The 17,603-nt window shown below is 39.4% G+C and overlaps 3 protein-coding genes across 3 annotated transcripts; all 3 read right to left on the bottom strand.

Moving 5' to 3' along the window:
• Positions 1 to 877: 877 nt before the first annotated feature.
• LOC116293066 (transmembrane prolyl 4-hydroxylase) lies at positions 878 to 6,322 on the bottom strand. The gene is made up of 10 exons (XM_031700460.2): positions 6,127 to 6,322; positions 5,016 to 5,115; positions 4,664 to 4,839; positions 3,704 to 3,762; positions 3,578 to 3,612; positions 3,255 to 3,417; positions 3,121 to 3,178; positions 2,647 to 2,759; positions 2,360 to 2,574; positions 878 to 2,288 (listed from the first exon to the last, which is right to left on the bottom strand). Exons 1-10 carry the CDS (start codon positions 6,244 to 6,246, stop codon positions 2,071 to 2,073), a joined length of 1,257 nt encoding a protein of 418 aa, XP_031556320.1. The 5' UTR covers positions 6,247 to 6,322; the 3' UTR covers positions 878 to 2,070.
• Positions 6,323 to 6,483: 161 nt separating this feature from the next.
• LOC116293065 (transmembrane prolyl 4-hydroxylase) lies at positions 6,484 to 11,675 on the bottom strand. The gene is made up of 9 exons (XM_031700459.2): positions 11,406 to 11,675; positions 10,648 to 10,729; positions 9,781 to 9,956; positions 9,655 to 9,713; positions 9,506 to 9,540; positions 9,257 to 9,434; positions 9,040 to 9,097; positions 8,765 to 8,965; positions 6,484 to 8,687 (listed from the first exon to the last, which is right to left on the bottom strand). The coding sequence occupies exons 1-9, from the start codon at positions 11,598 to 11,600 to the stop codon at positions 7,653 to 7,655; spliced, it is 2,019 nt and encodes a 672-aa protein (XP_031556319.1). The 5' UTR covers positions 11,601 to 11,675; the 3' UTR covers positions 6,484 to 7,652.
• Positions 11,676 to 12,633: 958 nt separating this feature from the next.
• Positions 12,634 to 16,944, bottom strand: LOC116293064 (uncharacterized). Its single transcript, XM_031700458.2, has 12 exons — positions 15,984 to 16,944; positions 15,742 to 15,823; positions 15,423 to 15,598; positions 15,095 to 15,153; positions 14,913 to 14,947; positions 14,646 to 14,826; positions 14,508 to 14,565; positions 14,293 to 14,405; positions 14,032 to 14,113; positions 13,740 to 13,933; positions 13,512 to 13,665; positions 12,634 to 13,390 (listed from the first exon to the last, which is right to left on the bottom strand). The coding sequence occupies exons 1-12, from the start codon at positions 16,338 to 16,340 to the stop codon at positions 12,815 to 12,817; spliced, it is 2,067 nt and encodes a 688-aa protein (XP_031556318.2). The 5' UTR covers positions 16,341 to 16,944; the 3' UTR covers positions 12,634 to 12,814.
• Between the last annotated feature and the right edge of the window lie 659 nt (positions 16,945 to 17,603).

The following is a 17,603-nucleotide window of genomic DNA, read 5'->3' as shown; positions in this document are numbered from 1 at the left end:
AATTATCTGATGTAATAAGGTTTGCAAGACGAGTCAATCCTGTCAATATTACAACAGCATATGAATCGAATAAGCCTCTGGGTAGTAGTACTATAGATATTTAGTATCCGGATATTTTTGAATTCGCAACGTTTTCTTTGCAAAATGGCCTCCCGTCCACACTTGTCACCTGACATTTTTGACACCTCGTAGGATCCATGGGAGACCTCTTGTCTCTTTTGTGAAGATAATCAAACCCAGGATGATTCAGCTCCACTACTACTAACCTGTAGACTATGTACTAAAGTGTACCACAAGGATTGTCTCGGTAAGAGGGGTCTACTGACCTTCAGAAGCAGACCTGGCAAACACGGAGGTTGGTTGGAGCTGCCCGTCGTGTGTAAGTAATATGCTTTGTTAACTAAATAATCGTTAGAGAGTGCGCATTGTTATAAATACATGACGTGGATAATAAGAAGGTCTCGTTTTCTTGTTACAGGAGACTTTGTTTTGGCTTTTGTCGCGTCAGACGTCGAGAAAATAGATTTGATGGAAATGTTTGACGAGATAGATACAATTAACGGTATGTGAATGCTTAGCGTGGTATATCTAGTTCTGTTCACGCGAGAGACTGCTAACAACTAAAGAAGCGTGAGAGTTCTTATGCTTTCTAAGGAAGGTTTTTTTCATTGGGGAGGGGAGGGTTATCAGCAAACTTGTTTGGAGGGTCAAAGCTTTTTATTTTGACGAAAGTTGTTTCCTTGGTAAGTTATAGGAGGATCATGAAGAGGGAGGGCTAGAACCAATTTTAAAAAGTTTACTGTGAATCCCTCAAACCTCAACTCCCTAATAAAAAAACATACCTTCCCTTATTATATAGCTTGGATCGTAAACGCGGTCTGTGCTAGAACTGTGCTTTATTAGTGATAGGAGCATGTTTATGACGTCATACGCGCGCGCAGCAAACTTGGCACAATAATTGTAAAAAAACAGCATCAAAAACTATAACTAATTTTTGCTTTCTATATAATAAGACAACAGCGTTTTTCCTGCTTCGTTCAGTAATAAAGCACTTAGGAAGCGCCGAAAGCACCCAAGAAGGACTAGAAGCACTCCCCTACTCCTCGTGCTTACGTCACAGAGAGTGAAAAGAAACGGTTGAAGACGATTTTTAACGATAGCGCGTACCAGCATGCAAAATCACCTATGCCCGTGGACGCAATCGATTTCTTGTTTATAATATCCAACCAATTAGAAAGCGCATTCTGTCCTGGCTATGTTATAAATGTTATTGACGACAAAGTTACATATGGTATTTGGCTTCTATCCCGTGTATTAATGTCTAGCCTCGTAGGTGCTCATAGACTCGTTAATCAGCCGAGAAGAATATTTTTACAATAGCTTACGAATTTCTGGCGCGCTGATTGGTTATTTTTTATCATCAATAAGAGGACAGACAGATAAAGCTGACGTCAACGAGCGAGTGCTCTTTCCGTTGGTTGTTTTGATCAGTAAAAATGAGAAGTTTTTATCGTTTTTGTTATTGTAAAAAAACAAATAGACACCGTTTTTTAGGTGTCTGTCTTCTTATTGACGATAAATTTCGTCATCACATTGTCAAAGTAGTGCGGATCCACTCGGCTACGCCTTCTTTGTTACGAAAAAAACACAACTGTTATAAATAAGTTTTTTTATGTGTATATAAGTGTAAGCTACATCGGGTTCTCGCGGGACTCGAACCACTGACCTCTCGTTTGCTAGACGAGATCTCAACCGCTCGGCCACTGAGGCTTTACGAGTGAAGGTCGTGTTAGATCTATATTTTAATCAAATCCGCGCGTGATCTTTTACCCAACACGAGACGGGACGAACACAGTTCGGAACCCGCTCGGAATATCCGTTAATCTGCTCATACACTCGATGTAGCATACACTTAACATATAGATCTTTACCGAGTGACAAAAACACATTTCATATTTTTGTTATTAGGCGATGTATATAAAGTCATTTAATGACGTCACACTCGAGTCATTTTTAAACTGTGACGTCAAAGATGCATTAAACTTCACAGCTAGCGGTGCGATTATTAATCTATAGTTCTTCTTTTGGTTTATCGTCTTCGGTCTTTTTTTCTGTTTTGGTTTTAAGAAGGGTATCCATGCCCTCGTCAGCATGTAGCCATCCTTTGAATGATTCCTCGGACCCAGAACTTCCTATTACGTCCAACCACATGTTTGCTATCCATTTTGTTCCTTGAATGACGTCACATCCACCGTGATATGTCCTCTCATCCAGCTTACCAAGCCAACCTGACCAAAAGAACATGTTAACAACTAGACTGTACTAGAGTACGTAAGCCAGGCATTCTAGTGTTGCATACCTGTATTGCCGTCCCTGTAATGGTTGTACCACATAATCGCTTTACCCTTCTTGGGTTTAATGTACAGGTTCCCATCATGACAGTGTTTCGCTAGATTCAACTTGTATCCTTCAGACTTCAAAGCTTCTTGATCAAATGTCTTGTTATTAGCGAAAGGAAATGCTGTTTCACCTCCCTCTAACGGTTCGTTCAGAAACACGAGTACAGTTATGTACCTACAACACAAATAAGTTATAATTAACACCATGGTAATAAACGGCTTCCATTCATCGTTTACATGATTTCACCTGCATAACCGGCACTCTTCCTCTCTATGTAGAGTACAACAAGGCACTGTACTATTGACATCATCTGAGTCGTGATGGCTGTGGTAGTGTCCATGTACGCCATATTTAACCACCTTCGTACAAACCATACATTAAAATTAGCAACTTGTCTTGTGATGGAATAAGGCGTATCACGTGCTAGATATCTGTCTCGTGATTGGATATGACATATACCACGTGGTATATATCTGTCTTGTGATTGGATATATTGGTATATATCTGTGTCGCGATTGGATATGACATATACCACGTGGTATATATCTGCCTCGCGATTGGATATGACATATACCGCGTGGTATATATCTGTCTCGCGTTTGGATATGACATATACCACGTGGTATATATCTGTCTCGCGATGATTGGATATGACATATACCACGTGGTATATATCTGTCTCGTGATTGGATACCATCTGTTAATTCATTGCTAACTAACCTGTACTGGTTCGCTATGACGTATAACATGCATGGGTAATCCTGTCAAACGTTCTAGTCTGCAAAAAGAAATACCGACTTGAATTATGAATCATTAAAGCAGAGTATTGTATATGTGATTGAGTGATAACTAACCTTCCGTGAAAGTCAGCCAGTAAGGGATACTTGGGATTATCATGAAACATCCAGGCCTGCTCGCTGTTACGACTGCGCATGCGTGGAATTCTTCTCAACTCATCAAAGTATTCCACGATGGCTGGAACTGTTACCTTTTGGAACTCTTCAAAATCGATCAATCCTGAAAACATTCAACAGCACAATGTAACTAAGGTCACTCAAACCATTTTAAAGACTGGATTATTCGTGTTTAGCTCTTGACCGTCTATTTCCTATCTCCTTTGGCTCACAGATGTACATCCATATGTTCAGTATGTATTTAGTAAACCCCACTAACTTACCATCTCCATTCGTATCCATCTTCAAATCATCAAACCTTTAGTTGAGAAACGAACCGTAGCATGGTTATTACTAAACACATCAAATGTCAACTGAAATATCAGTTGAGTATTGAATGATTTGCTTACATTTTCAAAACATCAGCATCTGTGAGGTAGATATCTGCTTTACCAGGCAGCCAGGCAATCTGACGGAAAAAATAGATTGACAACCTTTAATCATCACTTGACAGTGTTATCTTGATTATATCATGTCAATGGTCCCTTGTGGGGCCTATTAGTTCCATCTATTGCCCAGTTGTGCCTCCTGGTGCCTAGTAACGCTTCCTTGTGCATTGCGTTCCTCTCGGGGCCTAGTAGTCCCATCTAGTGCCCAGTTGTGCCTTCTGGTGCCTAGTGACCCTTCATTGAACATTGCGTCCCTCTCGGGGTCTAGTAGTCCCATCTAGTGCCCAGTTGTGCCTTCTGGTGCCTAGTGACCCTTCCTTGGACATTGCGTCCCTCTCGGGGCCTAGTAGTCCCATCTAGTGCCCAGTTGTGTCTTCTGATGCCTAGTGACCCTTCATTGGACATTGCGTCCCTCTCGGGGTCTAGTAGTCCCATCTAGTGCCCAGTTGTGCCTTGTGGTGCATAGTGACCCTTCCTTGGACATTGCTTCCCTCTCGGGGTCTAGTAGTCCCATCTAGTGCCCAGTTGTGCCTTCTGGTGCCTAGTGACCCTTCATTGAACATTGCGTCCCTCTCGGGGTCTAGTAGTCCCATCTAGTGCCCAGTTGTGCCTTCTGGTGCCTAGTGACCCTTCCTTGGACATTGCGTCCCACTCGGGGCCTAGTAGTCCCATCTAGTGCCCAGTTGTGCCTTCTGGTGCCTAGTGACCCTTCATTGGACATTGCGTCCCTCTCGGGGTCTAGTAGTCCCATCTAGTGTCCAGTTGTGCCTTCTGGTGCCTAGTGACCCTTCCTTGGACATTGCGTCCCTCTCGGGGCCTAGTAGTCCCATCTAGTGCCCAGTTATGCCTTCTGGTGCCTAGTGACCCTTCCTTGTGCATTGCGTCCCTCTCGGGGCCTAGTAGTCTATATCTAGTGCATACCTCTCTTGGACTTATGAAACCATCCTTATCATAATCCCAAATATCGAAAGTTTTCTGTGAAGTCTCTTCGTTAATCTCTGTTGAATCTTTTATTTGCGGGCTGGGCTTGAATCCAACACGTTTGGAGTACATGATAAGATGATCGCATTCCTCTGACGTCAAGAACTTGGGGATTTCTGTGATATAAATATATGTCAAAGCCAATCTCACACACACAAACACACAAAAAAAAGAAAGAGACGAGAAGGGAAGGGAAGGGAAGGGAAGGGGACTGTATCGGCTATTGGATGATTACTTACGGTAATACTTAACAAAGTCACTAGATATCATGATCAATAAGTTTTAATCTTACCAAAGATAGGTGGTTTAGAACTGATGGTAATTATATTTGAGTGTGTTTTATCTTGTTTGGCTGTAGCTTTAAATATGCTATAATAACGCTTGTATCCAATCTGAAACATCAACAATACTTAACCATTAAAAACATTAAACAGTGACGCAGTAGCGTAGCGAGGGGGGGCACGTGCCCCCCCAAAATTTTTGAAAAAAAAAATTTGAAAAAAGAATAACAACAAAAAGAACATATTAAACCAAAACGAAAGAGGAAAATAAATTATTACAACCTACAAAAGTGCGAATTTATACGAAGTTATCCGGACGGGCTACCTGTGCACTGCGAACCCGGTCAGAGCCTGGAATCTGCACGTGGGAATTTGAAATTTTTTCTTATTTTGGATAAGTGCCCCCCCAGCTCCTAGGTCCTCGCTACGCCCCTGCAGTGACGATACATGTTAGTGCTGTCCTTCTATGATACAATGTAGTCTCATGGGAATTATGGAAAATATATCGAATACACTTGCAAACCTCGTATGTTACTCCACTTTGTTTCTATCTATTTATCTCTGGTTACACTGATATGCTGATATAAATAGATCAAGCATCTCTTACAGTTTCACGTCCAAGAATGTTCTTTTTTAGGGAAATCTTCAGTTTGGTAATTTATACAATTAACACTACAAAAGTTCATTCATTAAAAAGAGCATTTGTTTCAGCTGGTTAGGTAACTTGACAGGTCTTCTTGTCACCACGTGCTCCTCGTCTGCTACAATATTCTCATTCATTTTTTCAATCGACAACTCGTTTAACTGGCTACTAATTTACTTTCTTTTAACGTCAATCGAGAAACTTTTTTCCGTTTTCTACTTTCAAACATGATTTTTTTCTAATAAAAGCTTTTGGATAATTTCTAGTAAATTTATTAGTAGCGGGTTTTTTTACGTTCTTTAAACTCTGTCAGTGTAGACTACCATTGTATCACGACTGCTTAGTAACCTGAGAAAGTTTCAGTCCCATGTGATTATTATTACTATATAAGCCTCGTAAGGTATCGTTTTGAATGGTATCTAAATATACAGTTAGTGCTCTTAGTAATATTACTGATATATATTAAGTTTGTTAGTTACCCTGACTGGGTCCAGTCTAGGCAGATGCCAATCTTTTGGTAGAATGAGTTCCGGTCCTTCCATAGCCAAACCACCACAGAAAAAACAGACCAACACAGACAAATATCCAGTGAAGTCCATATTGCACGTCCAAACGAAAAACACTGACCAACCAACTAACTGACTTCAGCTGTGGTGTTATATGTATCTAAACTACCCGTACATACACCACGTGGTTTTACCTTTACAAGACCTGTTCTTTATTCACCCCTCTATCGCTGCAGGTTGCTATGGAAATGTCTAAAACAAAGGCTCCTTTCCTTGTATATTAACACTTGATGGCTGAATATTCACTCCTGCAGAGCAATAACAAAGGTATCCAGTAATATTTAAAGTACATTACCCTTATAGGAGGAATAAACCAGACCAGACCAGACCAGGCTTTCTTTTTTTATTTCTCGATTGATTCATCTTTTTTATACAATTCATGTAACAATTAGATTTAGTATTCCGGTATGAAACAATATAATATTGATCTAAATGTGGCTGACTACTTCGCAGCGTTTGATTCGCATGTCTTCACACAAAAAAAATTCAAAGCGGTGTTAAAGCTCAAAGCGGTGTTATAGCTTCAAAATGTTAGTGCTTATTCTCAATAATCTTCATTCAATTAGTTTTATTTGTCAAAAATCCTAGTAGATGTTTTGACTCAATTACTTCCTACACCTTCGAGTTATAAATTATTTTGGTTTCCGCTATTTTTCTTTCGAAAACTTGGATGGTAAAATTAACATCTCATTACTCGAAAACGAGCTCGGGACACACCATTTTTATCCCTTCATTTTGAATCAGCGTACTATTTCGGCCCAGTTGTTCAAAGCCCGATTAGTGCTAATCCTGGGTTAACTCTTAATGAGACCTATGGACTTAATCCTGGGTTAGCGCTAATCCAGCTTTGAACAACTCGGCCCTGCTGTGTAAAAAAGCTTTCTTAAAAAGTTATCTAATTACTTTTTGCTGAAGTAGGCAGCTACCTTAATTTAAAAAAATCGTTTTCTAGTTTTGTGTTCTCTTGATATTAACGGCAACTTTGTACACGATTCTGACATAAACATGTCATAGACTATATCACTGTCACAGCAATGCATTCTGGGACTGTTAACTCAGTTAAATAACACTGAACAAAAGAACAACAAAGCATGACGTATTTTGTTAATAGCCCAAGAATACATTGGTGCGACAAACTAGCGATATAACCTATACTGATAAGGAATGTATAGACGACACTTGTATAACACTTATGCCACTATTAATAAGTCACTAAACACACTCGTACCAGTACCTCACCGACAAGCAGAGGTCTTTACAAGTGGTATATATATATATATATATATATATATATTACTGCATGACGCATGGTGGCCCGGCATGTTATGCATTACTCTTGTTAGTGATTTGACGTATTTATGCTATACATTGTTCATTGTTGCGTTCTGTACAACATCCCGTCGGTGGGCTGGAGTCGGTTTAGTATTTATTTCATATTCTTATATACCTCCCATAGGATTCATTATTAAAGGTACACAGACCAGTTTTAATTTCGAATGTAAGTTTCTTGCTAAGATCTCAAGCTCAACTTGATCCAGTTCATCTATTAATAGCATTATTGATCTGAGTACCCGATATCCCTCCTGTGGGGGGATGGGTGGGTCATCCATTGTTGGTGGTTTTGGTTCAGTCACCGTTTCTAATGGTAACGGTAACGGTGCTGGTGTGTTTCCTAAGTGTGCTATAGGTCCTGTTGGACCTTCTTCCTCCTCATCTTGCTCTTGTGTGGATTGTTTTGTATATCGTACATTTTCTTGTTGTGTTTGTGGAGTATTATCGTTTTTAACTTCCTTCATATTAATACCTTGTGTAGCATCATGAGTCCCACGAGTATATATATTCTCTTGTTGTGTTTGTGGAGTATTATCCTTTTTTACTTCCTTCATATTAATACCTTGTGTAGCATCATGAGTCCCACGAGTATATATATTCTCTTGTTGTGTATGTGGAGTATTATCGTTTTTAACTTCCTTCATATTAATACCTTCTATCGCATCATACGATCCACGAGCATGTCCCTGAACGTTGTTAAAGTCAGGTGTCCCTTCCGGTCTAGGAGGGCCCTCTATCTTGTTACTCGTGGGAGCCCTCAGTATGTTCTTTTCTAGAGTATATCTATTTTCAATTTCTTCGTCAATATTCCCTTCAGTATCTGTTCGTTTCAATGCAGTTATCACTTCATCATTCCTATTATTTCCCGACATCCAATTCGCGGCTGATTTCCATGATATCAAGTCATTGATCCCATCACCGTTAATATTAATCCATGCATTAGCTATCCATTTCTCTCCCTTCCTGACGTCACAGCCGCCAACTAACGCTCTTGGGTCGACTGCACTGAGCCAGCGAGTCTTGTGGTTCAGCAGGTGATTATAGAATAATATAGCTTTGCCTTTCTTTGGCTTGATAACGAGGTTTGATTCAGAGCAGTGTTTGGCAAGGTTACACTTGGTCAAAGATTCCTTTGTCCAAACCTGAACAAAAAACAAACGAACTTTTGTGACGATAGGAAGTCAAGTGATGAATATTGAATGAGTAAGTGACGACTAACCTCCCAGTTGAATGTATTATTGTCTGCTACAGGGAAGGCCAACTCTCCACCATCTTCAACGTCGTTTAGGAATATACTGACAGTAAGATATCTACATAACCTGCATTCTGACGCCCCATATGTACAACATGGGAGGCCTGTGTTGATAACCTCAGAATCATGATGACAGTGATAATGACCATGCTGTTGGTAGTGTTCTACCTGTAACGACATCAAACAAGGTAAACGACTTGTCTGATAAGACATCTGCTCTCATTAAGGATTATCTATATTACCTGCAGTGGTTCACTGTCTTCTATGATCTTACTAGGTAATTTGGTGAGCTTGGAAAACCTGAAGCAAACAAAAGACGTTTTCAATTAGTTTCCACATCATCCCCTGGTCTTTTCTTTCCCTCTAGTGCCACACCTCGAACACCCTAACTGACCTATCATGGTAATCTTCCAACCGATCATTCTCGTCCACCCTACCCTACCCCTCACACTAACTGACCTATCATGATAATCTTCCAGCAGGTCTTCGTACTGGAGTAGTTCATCCTCGTCGTGCCATAACCAGGTTTGCTGAGTATTTCTGCTTCGTAACCGTGACTTGGTGTTTCTCAGACCATCAAAGTATTTCTTCATTCCTTCTACTGTTACTGCCTGAAGCTCCTCGAAATCCATTTTTCCTGTTAGGAAGACATCGCATGTGTGAGCCAACTATTAGAGGTAAGATTACACCAAGTTATTTTCTACTTACCATTGTTATCTTTGTCTATTGCAAGATCAGCAAACCTAGTGTTAAACACGTTAAAATAATTAGCCATGTAAGATGTATATAATTGAAATAAGGGAGACTTGTGTGGATTACCCTCCCAGGTACCGAAGGACAATCATGATCATACTTACATTTTGGTGACATCTTCAGTCGTGAGGTACAAATCACTTTTTCCTGGTAAATATATCACCTAGACAACCAACCAATATTTTATTATTATATGTCAATAACGTTTCTATGCTGAATACTGTAATTACCTCCTCGGGATCAATGAAGCCATCATCATTAGTGTCCCAGTCATCAAACACTTGTTTAGTAGTGTCATTAGGAAGGCCTCGTGGATCCTCCATGACAGGACTGTCTGACATGCCTTTATTCTTGGCCATCTCAATAACCAAGTCACACTCGTCGGCAGTAAAAAAGTCAGGGATTTCTATTGAGAAAGTTTAAGCAGTTGGTAACTTTTATTAGTAAGAAGCATCTTCCATTATACAATCATCTCTGGTGCTTACTATTATCATCACCGACATCATCGCCATCATCATCACCGCCATCATCTCCATCGCCATCGCCATCATCTCCATCGCCATCATCTCCATCGCCATCATCGCCATCGCCATCATCTCCATCGCCATCATCGCCATCATCTCCATCGCCATCATCGCCATTATCATCACCAACATCATTATCACTATTATCAACATCATCATCATCATGATTACAATCATCATCATTCATCATCAGTCATCATCATCAGTTATCATCAGTCATCATTATCAACACCATCATCATCAACATAATCATTATCATCATCATTGTCATTACCATCACATCACCGCCATCATCACCATCATCATTCATCATCCATCATCATAATTAGTCATCGTTATCATCATCATCAGTTATCATCATCAGTCATCACTATCAACACCATCATTGTCATCATCAGTCATCGTCATCATTGTCATTTTCATCACCATCATCATCAGTCATCGTCATCATTGTCATTTTCATCACCATCATCATCAGTCATCGTCATCATTGTCATTAACATCACCATCATTATTATCATTTTCATCATCATCATCATCATTACCAATATTATCTAAAGTGACGTGTCTTACCAAAAATTGGTGGCGCCGTACTCAATGTCTTTATATTGAGCAGCTTTCCTTCTGACAATTGAACTTGTTGTTCATAACCAACCTACCAATGATAATACGATATCACTCATTCATTCATTACTGAGCAGTACCTTGTTCCATTGTGAAGCATAAAGGTTCTGCACTGAATATGCTGGGTAAATGTGTTATTCATCGTAATCTGAACATGTTATGAACCGATCCCATTTGTTCAGTACGTTGCTAGAAACACTGATTTGTAATGGATACTGACACAGTTGAATCACCTTGTTGACCAACGATGTTTACAACACACTTAACTTGTTTGATTCAACCCTTCTGATGGTTCAATGATCTTTGCACAGTTTTCTTCAAGGGCAGTGATTTCAGTGACATCATAAACGACAAATATCAAGAAAATAGATATTTCAGGAAACTGAATTTCATTTTAGTAGATTCATGCAAATCAAAACTATTCATTTTTGGTTACGTGTTTTTAAAAACCATCTATTTCTTTGTATCTTAGCTTTCAAAGCCGTACTGCAATCCTTGGAATTCCGTTTATCGTAACACATTGCTAAGCTTTACAGCATTTCGTCCACCATTATGAAGAACAATCTATTTAAGCAAAAGATCATGCAATTCTAAATAAGGGTAATCTGTGTAAAACTCTCGGCTACGTTCCAAGGTTAGGTTCTGCAATATCTTCAGTGTTTTACTTGATCGACTGTTTACAGCAACAGAGTTTAACTAGTTCTTACCTTGACAGTATTGATGTACGGCAGTGCTAATCGTAGTTTTGGTTTTTCTGTTTTTCGACATTCTTTATCTCCCAGTGTACATTCTCTGTCGGTCTTTTCTTGGCTTCCAGTAACAACTGCTGGTCTAATATAACAGGCTATTAATAATATAATCAACATTAAAACATGTCCGTTATACTTTTGATATTTCCTCATTCTTTAGACCAAACTTGACGAACAAAAAACGGAAATAATCGGTTTTCTATTTTCCTGAACGTACTGGCCGCTATGGATGCAAATTAGATGATTTATTGATTTGATGAGAAACGGGTACTTGCTAGGCCACCCGATAACCACCAACTCAACCGTGCAATATCGCTTATTGACCGCCTGTATCATATGAATACGGGTTACTAAGCACTCATTGACTTGTATAGCTAATCACTAAAGCTAAATCTTGCCTAGCTAGAGTCACTATATATTGTTTATTTTTACTTTTCTGCATTTAACGTATTCTTAGCAACATTATTTCGTTGTACCAGACACACGTATACTTACACTTGAATCCACTATACTGTGCTAAGAGTATGTGCAGTGTATTCTTAGCAACATTCGTTCGTTGTATCAGACACACGTATACTTACCTTTGAATCCGCTATACTGTGCTAAGAGCATGTGCAGTGTATTCTTAGCAACATTCGTTCGTTGTACCAGACACACGTATACTTACACTTGAATCTACTATACTGTGCTATAAGCATGTGCAGTGTATCGTATTGTAATATGGGAACATGCATGGAATGTTTGATCTTATTGGTGGATAAAAATTTCAACTACTGAAGATGAATAAAATATCCAGACCACGTTATGGATTTAAGGGAACCCTCGTGACCGGTGTAGATAGATTAAAGTCAATTGAGGTGAAGACTGTAAAATAGTGCTGATCTTTCATGCTTCACTAAAGCGTATCAAATCAATAACACAAATCAAACAGTACTATGATACTCCGCAAGGCTGCGCATGAAATCATATCGGGTAGAATGATTAGCAAGCTAATACCGAACTAAGGTTACCTTGTAGTTTACATGTGAGGAACGATATCACGGACATACATATGGAAACTATATTGTAGCGTATGAATGCCCTCCATTTCTCTACTGTATACTGGACATGTTATTGGCTGTTACTTATCCCTCCCCATCATGTGACTGCGCCATATTTAATTAATTGCATAAACAAACGCAAGAAGTGTTTCCATGGGCGAAGCCTTAAAAAACCTTTTATTTACAAAATATTCAACATATCTGCCCTTATTCCCTGGGCTGGTATATAATGTTTTATTAAGAAGTGCCTTCACACTAGAAGACAGTGTATCATTGTTCGTTAGCGTTTAACGCTATTACAGTTTTCTTGTGTTGATTGTTCTTGATTCAATCAGCTTTGCTTCCATCCACGATCCGTATTTTACCCTCCTGGTTGAGTACAAGAGGAATACACGTCATGTGTAGTTTCTGATGAACTCTTTTAGATACTTCTGCCACTTCTTTATAGTCTAGTACTTCTAGTAACGAGGTAACGGCATTCAACACATGTCGCTCTGGCGGCTTACTATCCGATGGATTCATTTTCTCTTTCATATCTTTCTTAAACATTTGCTCAATTATATCTTCTTGCTTTGCTTCACTTGTGAACATTTTCTGAAAGAATTGTTCGTCTTTCTCTCTGTTCAAGACTGACAGCCAGTTTTTTCCCCCTTTCCATGCTGTCATTGTCATGTTCCCGTCACCAATCACATTAATCCAGTTTGTCGCCATCCATTTCTCACCTTTGGTGACGTCACAGTTACCATAGTAACTCTTGTCATCAAGGGGTCCAATCCACTTGTCTTCAGTGATCTTATGGTTGTACCACATGATAGCTGTACCTTTTTTAGGTTTGATAACCAGTTGACCCTTTGGACAGTAGGCGCTTGAGTCACACTTCTGGAGCTGGCGATCCATCCATCGCTATCAAAACAAAACAAAAAATAGTATGACACACGGCACGCTTTGAAAGTGCATTAGTATAAGAGTGTACTATTGGTAGAACTGAGAATGACATGTATTGTTATGAGTGAATTACACGTACCTCGTATTCAGTGTTGTACATGAAGAAGTTACCGTTCATTCTCTGGTGGCCTGGGACCCACCACTTGCCTTCTATTGTTGCTCCACTCTTTATTCGTCCAGCATATTTAACAACAAACTCTCCTTCGCTATTATCCGTGTATCGCTTTCGAAATCTTTAAAAACAAAGAGAAAGATTAGAACATGTATGTCAAGGTTACTAATATGGGATACAAGTAAACTAACTAACCTGACGATATCGTCGACCACCAGACTGTCGACCAGCTCAAAAGGTCCACTTTCATCGGTTCCATTCCCCTGGATGACGTTATTAGCGCCTTCAGTCTTAAAGGTCAGCTGTACGTTAAACATATTACGACTTCCAGTTGTCTTTGCAAAGTTAAAGAATCCTGTCCAGTTGCCTGAGTTGAGCATGATGCCCTCCTGTTATTCAGACGACAAGTATTAGTACATGAACGGTCCATGTGACAAAGGTCAAGTGACCTGATAATAATGCACCTCAATAATACGCGCATAATCACCTCAAATCTGCTGTTAGCGTGAGGAAAGATCAACTCTCCACCTTCTTCTACGTCATTGAGAAAATAAGATATGCTAATAAACCTACAGCAGAGAAAATGGATCAAGTAAATACCTAAAATAGCGACATTAGGTGGCTGCATCATCATCATTTCTTCCCACATGGCACGTGATTTGCCTTGGGGAGTGCCAGCATTAGAAAACGATGTTCCAATAGGCACTCTTTTTGTTTATCATCATATTTCGAGCCTGTTATTACATACCTACATAATCTACAGTGTCTGGTATCACCGTACTGACAGCATGGTATTGTACCCACATTAGGTTCAGAGTCTTGGTGGCAATAGTTGTAGCTTCCCTTTTCATACTTTAAGACCTGAGTAAAGTTCAAACGATTTTACTTAAAGTCGTTTTTATTTTTTTGATTGGCTCTCCTTGTCCCGGAGAGTGAGGAGTGCAAGGACGTATGAATGGTTACCTGGAGCGGCTCGCTTTCTTTAACAATTTCTTTGGGTATCTTCGTGACAGCTTCAAGCCTGAAGCACGAGAGACAACAAATGCTAGTTTATGAATATTAAGATAATAGTATTTCCTACTTCTACTAGACATCACCAACCTTTCATGGAAGCGGTTCAGCAGTTCTGGTTGGTATCGTAGTAGTTCATCTTCATCATGCCATATCCACGCCTGCTCACTTGTAGCGTTGCGACGCTGACTCGTGTCCTGCAGGCGCTCATTTATATACTCCTTTATCTTCAGTAGATCGGTATTCTTGAACTCCTCCAAGTCGATTTTACCTTTAAGAATAAGAAGATAAAGCAAATACCTGTAAAATATCCTGATATTTTTTCACAATTAGCAAGAATGACCTAGGGCTACTAACCATTGTGATCTTCGTCCATCTTGAGGTCATTGAACCTGTTGGGATCAGTCAAATATATGCATGGTTAGCGGTCAGTACTGATTCTATCAATACTTGCACACAGCTTACATAGAGTAAATGAGGTTATTGCTCAGCGTCTAATCACAAGGATCATCTGCATTACAAGATTAATGATAACTTACATCTGCTGAGCATCTTCCTCTGAGAACCTGAGATCGATTTTACCGGGAAGTAATACAATCTGTGTAAAAAAGGAAACATCGTCTTGTCTCGTTGAATGTGTGATTATCGGGTTGGATCGTTTGGATGGATGGGTGGATGGATGGATGGGTGGGTGGACGGACGGACGGACGGACGGACGGACGGACGGACGGACGGACGGACGGATGGATGGATGGGTGGATGGATGGATGGATGGATGGGTGGATGTATGGAGGGATGGATGGGTGGGTGGATGGATGGATGGATGGATGGATGATATCCCATTACCCTGTTTCACCTTGTTCTAACCTCCTCTGGATCAATGAAGCCATTCTTATCGTAATCCCACGTCTTGAATGTATTTTCAGGGTCTTCAAATGTTATCCCTTCATTATAAGTTGGCTTCGTATTCGGCGCCATCCCTTTACGCTCAGCCATAGCGACAATGAAGTCACATTCAAGTGGGTCCAGAAACTCAGGGATTTCTGCATCAAGTAAGCAGTATTTACTATTATTATCATAAGTCGGATTATCAGTGTTATAGTGCCTTATTATATGTTAAGATGAAGCTACGATGCTACCTGATTTTAAATGTCATTAGCTGAATCAAAGCGGATCAGTATATTACCAAATATTGGAGGATGAACACTCAGAGTCTTGATCTGTCGTGTCACTCCAGGCATCACCTCCACGTCTTGCACGTGACCAACCTATAAACACAATATGAATAATTGTGATTAGTACTAAACGAGTACTAACGGGGGAGGGGATAGTAGCATCATCATATCGATGGGGGTGGGGTGGGGGGAATCAGATCTTCATAATAATATCTAAATAACAAGTAATAATCACTGAAGTAATGTAGGTTACCTTGACTGCTTCTAATACGGGTATTTCTACAGACTTCCATTCTTTTATTGGTTCAATTGGCTTGATCCCTAAATCCTCTAGCTTGACTGATTTATTTAAATTAAGTTCTTTTAACTTTAATTCTATCGATAAACCATCCAAATCAACTTTGTTTTCGTTCGATTTCTGTGAGTATTTCTGTTCTTCGTCGGCGATACATATTTCACCATCTTCGTAGTTGCTATCTTTAGAGCAAAATCTCTCCTTATTGTTTGTGGTTTTGAAGTCCTGTTCTTCACAATAACAGTAGCAACAAAAGACCAGTAAACAGAGAACGACCAACCATCTACCAGCACCAAATGAATATAGATTCTCCATGCAGTCTTTTTGATATACTTCTATAATTTACCCCAGAAATCAGTTCAACCAAAGTTTCGTTTATCAATTAATGAACCAAGATAACCTCTTGGAAGAATTATTCATCCGTTCACTGTACTTAGCGGAAGACTGCTTTCTTTTGTCCCTGTTAACAGTCTTTGTGTTTTGATTGGCTGATACCTCTACGTCTACGGGTACTTAGATCAGTGTTTAGCTTGCAATACCAGTTGAAGAACGCATGGTTGAGTCATCGATAACACGTGCATCGGCCGATACATTGATCCATCAGTAGTCCGATGAGCTTCATTCAAACTAATATATATTATAGAAAACGTTATGTCAAGGTCTTCAGAGTTTTATCACTGAACATTTATAGGGCTAAATAAGATTTGACTTGTACGAATAGATCCATGCTATAAATAGGATACTATACGGTTTCTTCTTGTGAACATTTGTACTACCGAGCAACACTTCATGGGGCACATGGGACACATGGGACACTGTGTAATTCATCACTGATGGTCTAGCACTTGACTACTTCTTCTTACAGACTATTGTTAATTGGTACAGAGTTTCGCAAAAAGGGTTTTGATTAATAAAAATCATCCAATATCTTAATTGTGCGAAAATAAATTGAATTTCATTGAATTGGATCTATTATTTTACTTTAGTTATTAAAGCTATTTACTTTATTATTAGTTTTCTCGTATACTTGTCAATTGAACAAATATAAAAAGCCGATATAATATTGGTGTATATACTGATGCTAAAAACTGCTTGGTAATAAACACATTTATAACATCACTTCCAGTTTCCTTGACAACCGAATCGTACGTTTTTCAATCAGATGCGAGTAGTCAGTAGGTAATCTTTGCCTCTTAACCATTGAACTAAAATAACTTTCTTAGGATTGCTTCTTACACACAATTAACTAGTTTGAGTTACACATCACAAGTGTGGCTCATATTAGTAGTATTGTTTGGTTCAGAATTCACGCGTCTGCGTTGACCGTTAGTAGGCAATAAGTCTGATAACTAACATGTCATTCGTGTCTGTACGTTGTCTTGATGATAAATAGCATCAGAAAGTCTCTCAACGGGTGAAAACGAGGAGAATAAATATATTTTTTTCGTAAAGCGACGTTAAGCAACACTGAAATGTTTTTTGATGGTGTTACTGTGTTATATCATCGTGTTACATTTTCATAAATGTTCAATAGTTCAAACGTTTTTATTTCCCATTCTTCCTTTTTTGTGTCGCTGA

The sequence above is a fragment of the Actinia tenebrosa genome, unplaced genomic scaffold, assembly GCF_029948245.1.
Source record: "Actinia tenebrosa isolate PJP-AT-01 unplaced genomic scaffold, QUT_ActTen_1.0 PGA_scaffold15__27_contigs__length_11533743, whole genome shotgun sequence".
NCBI classification, from domain to species: Eukaryota; Metazoa; Cnidaria; class Anthozoa; order Actiniaria; family Actiniidae; genus Actinia; species Actinia tenebrosa.
The sequence above is the reverse complement of the archived record's forward strand: the minus strand, read 5'-3'. Positions and strand labels throughout refer to the sequence as shown.

Bases quoted from the DNA above. Each gene is read 5' to 3' on its own strand.
- LOC116293066 (XM_031700460.2), bottom strand. From the start codon at position 6,246: ATGGACTTCACTGGATATTTGTCTGTGTTGGTCTGTTTTTTCTGTGGT. The intron at 4,840-5,015 runs GTAAGATTAAAA...TTTATATCACAG, and splicing joins TTCTAAACCACCTATCTTTG to AAATCCCCAAGTTCTTGACG. The intron at 3,763-4,663 runs GTATGCACTAGA...TTTTTCCGTCAG, and splicing joins GTTTCATAAGTCCAAGAGAG to ATTGCCTGGCTGCCTGGTAA.
- LOC116293065 (XM_031700459.2), bottom strand. From the start codon at position 11,600: ATGAGGAAATATCAAAAGTATAACGGACATGTTTTAATGTTGATTATA. The intron at 9,435-9,505 runs GTAAGTAGAAAA...TCTTCCTAACAG, and splicing joins AATAGACAAAGATAACAATG to GAAAAATGGATTTCGAGGAG. The intron at 8,688-8,764 runs GTTAGTCGTCAC...TTTTTTGTTCAG, and splicing joins ATAATACATTCAACTGGGAG to GTTTGGACAAAGGAATCTTT.
- LOC116293064 (XM_031700458.2), bottom strand. From the start codon at position 16,340: ATGGAGAATCTATATTCATTTGGTGCTGGTAGATGGTTGGTCGTTCTC. The intron at 15,824-15,983 runs GTAACCTACATT...TTGTGTTTATAG, and splicing joins CCGTATTAGAAGCAGTCAAG to GTTGGTCACGTGCAAGACGT. The intron at 15,154-15,422 runs GTTAGAACAAGG...TTTTTTACACAG, and splicing joins GCTTCATTGATCCAGAGGAG to ATTGTATTACTTCCCGGTAA.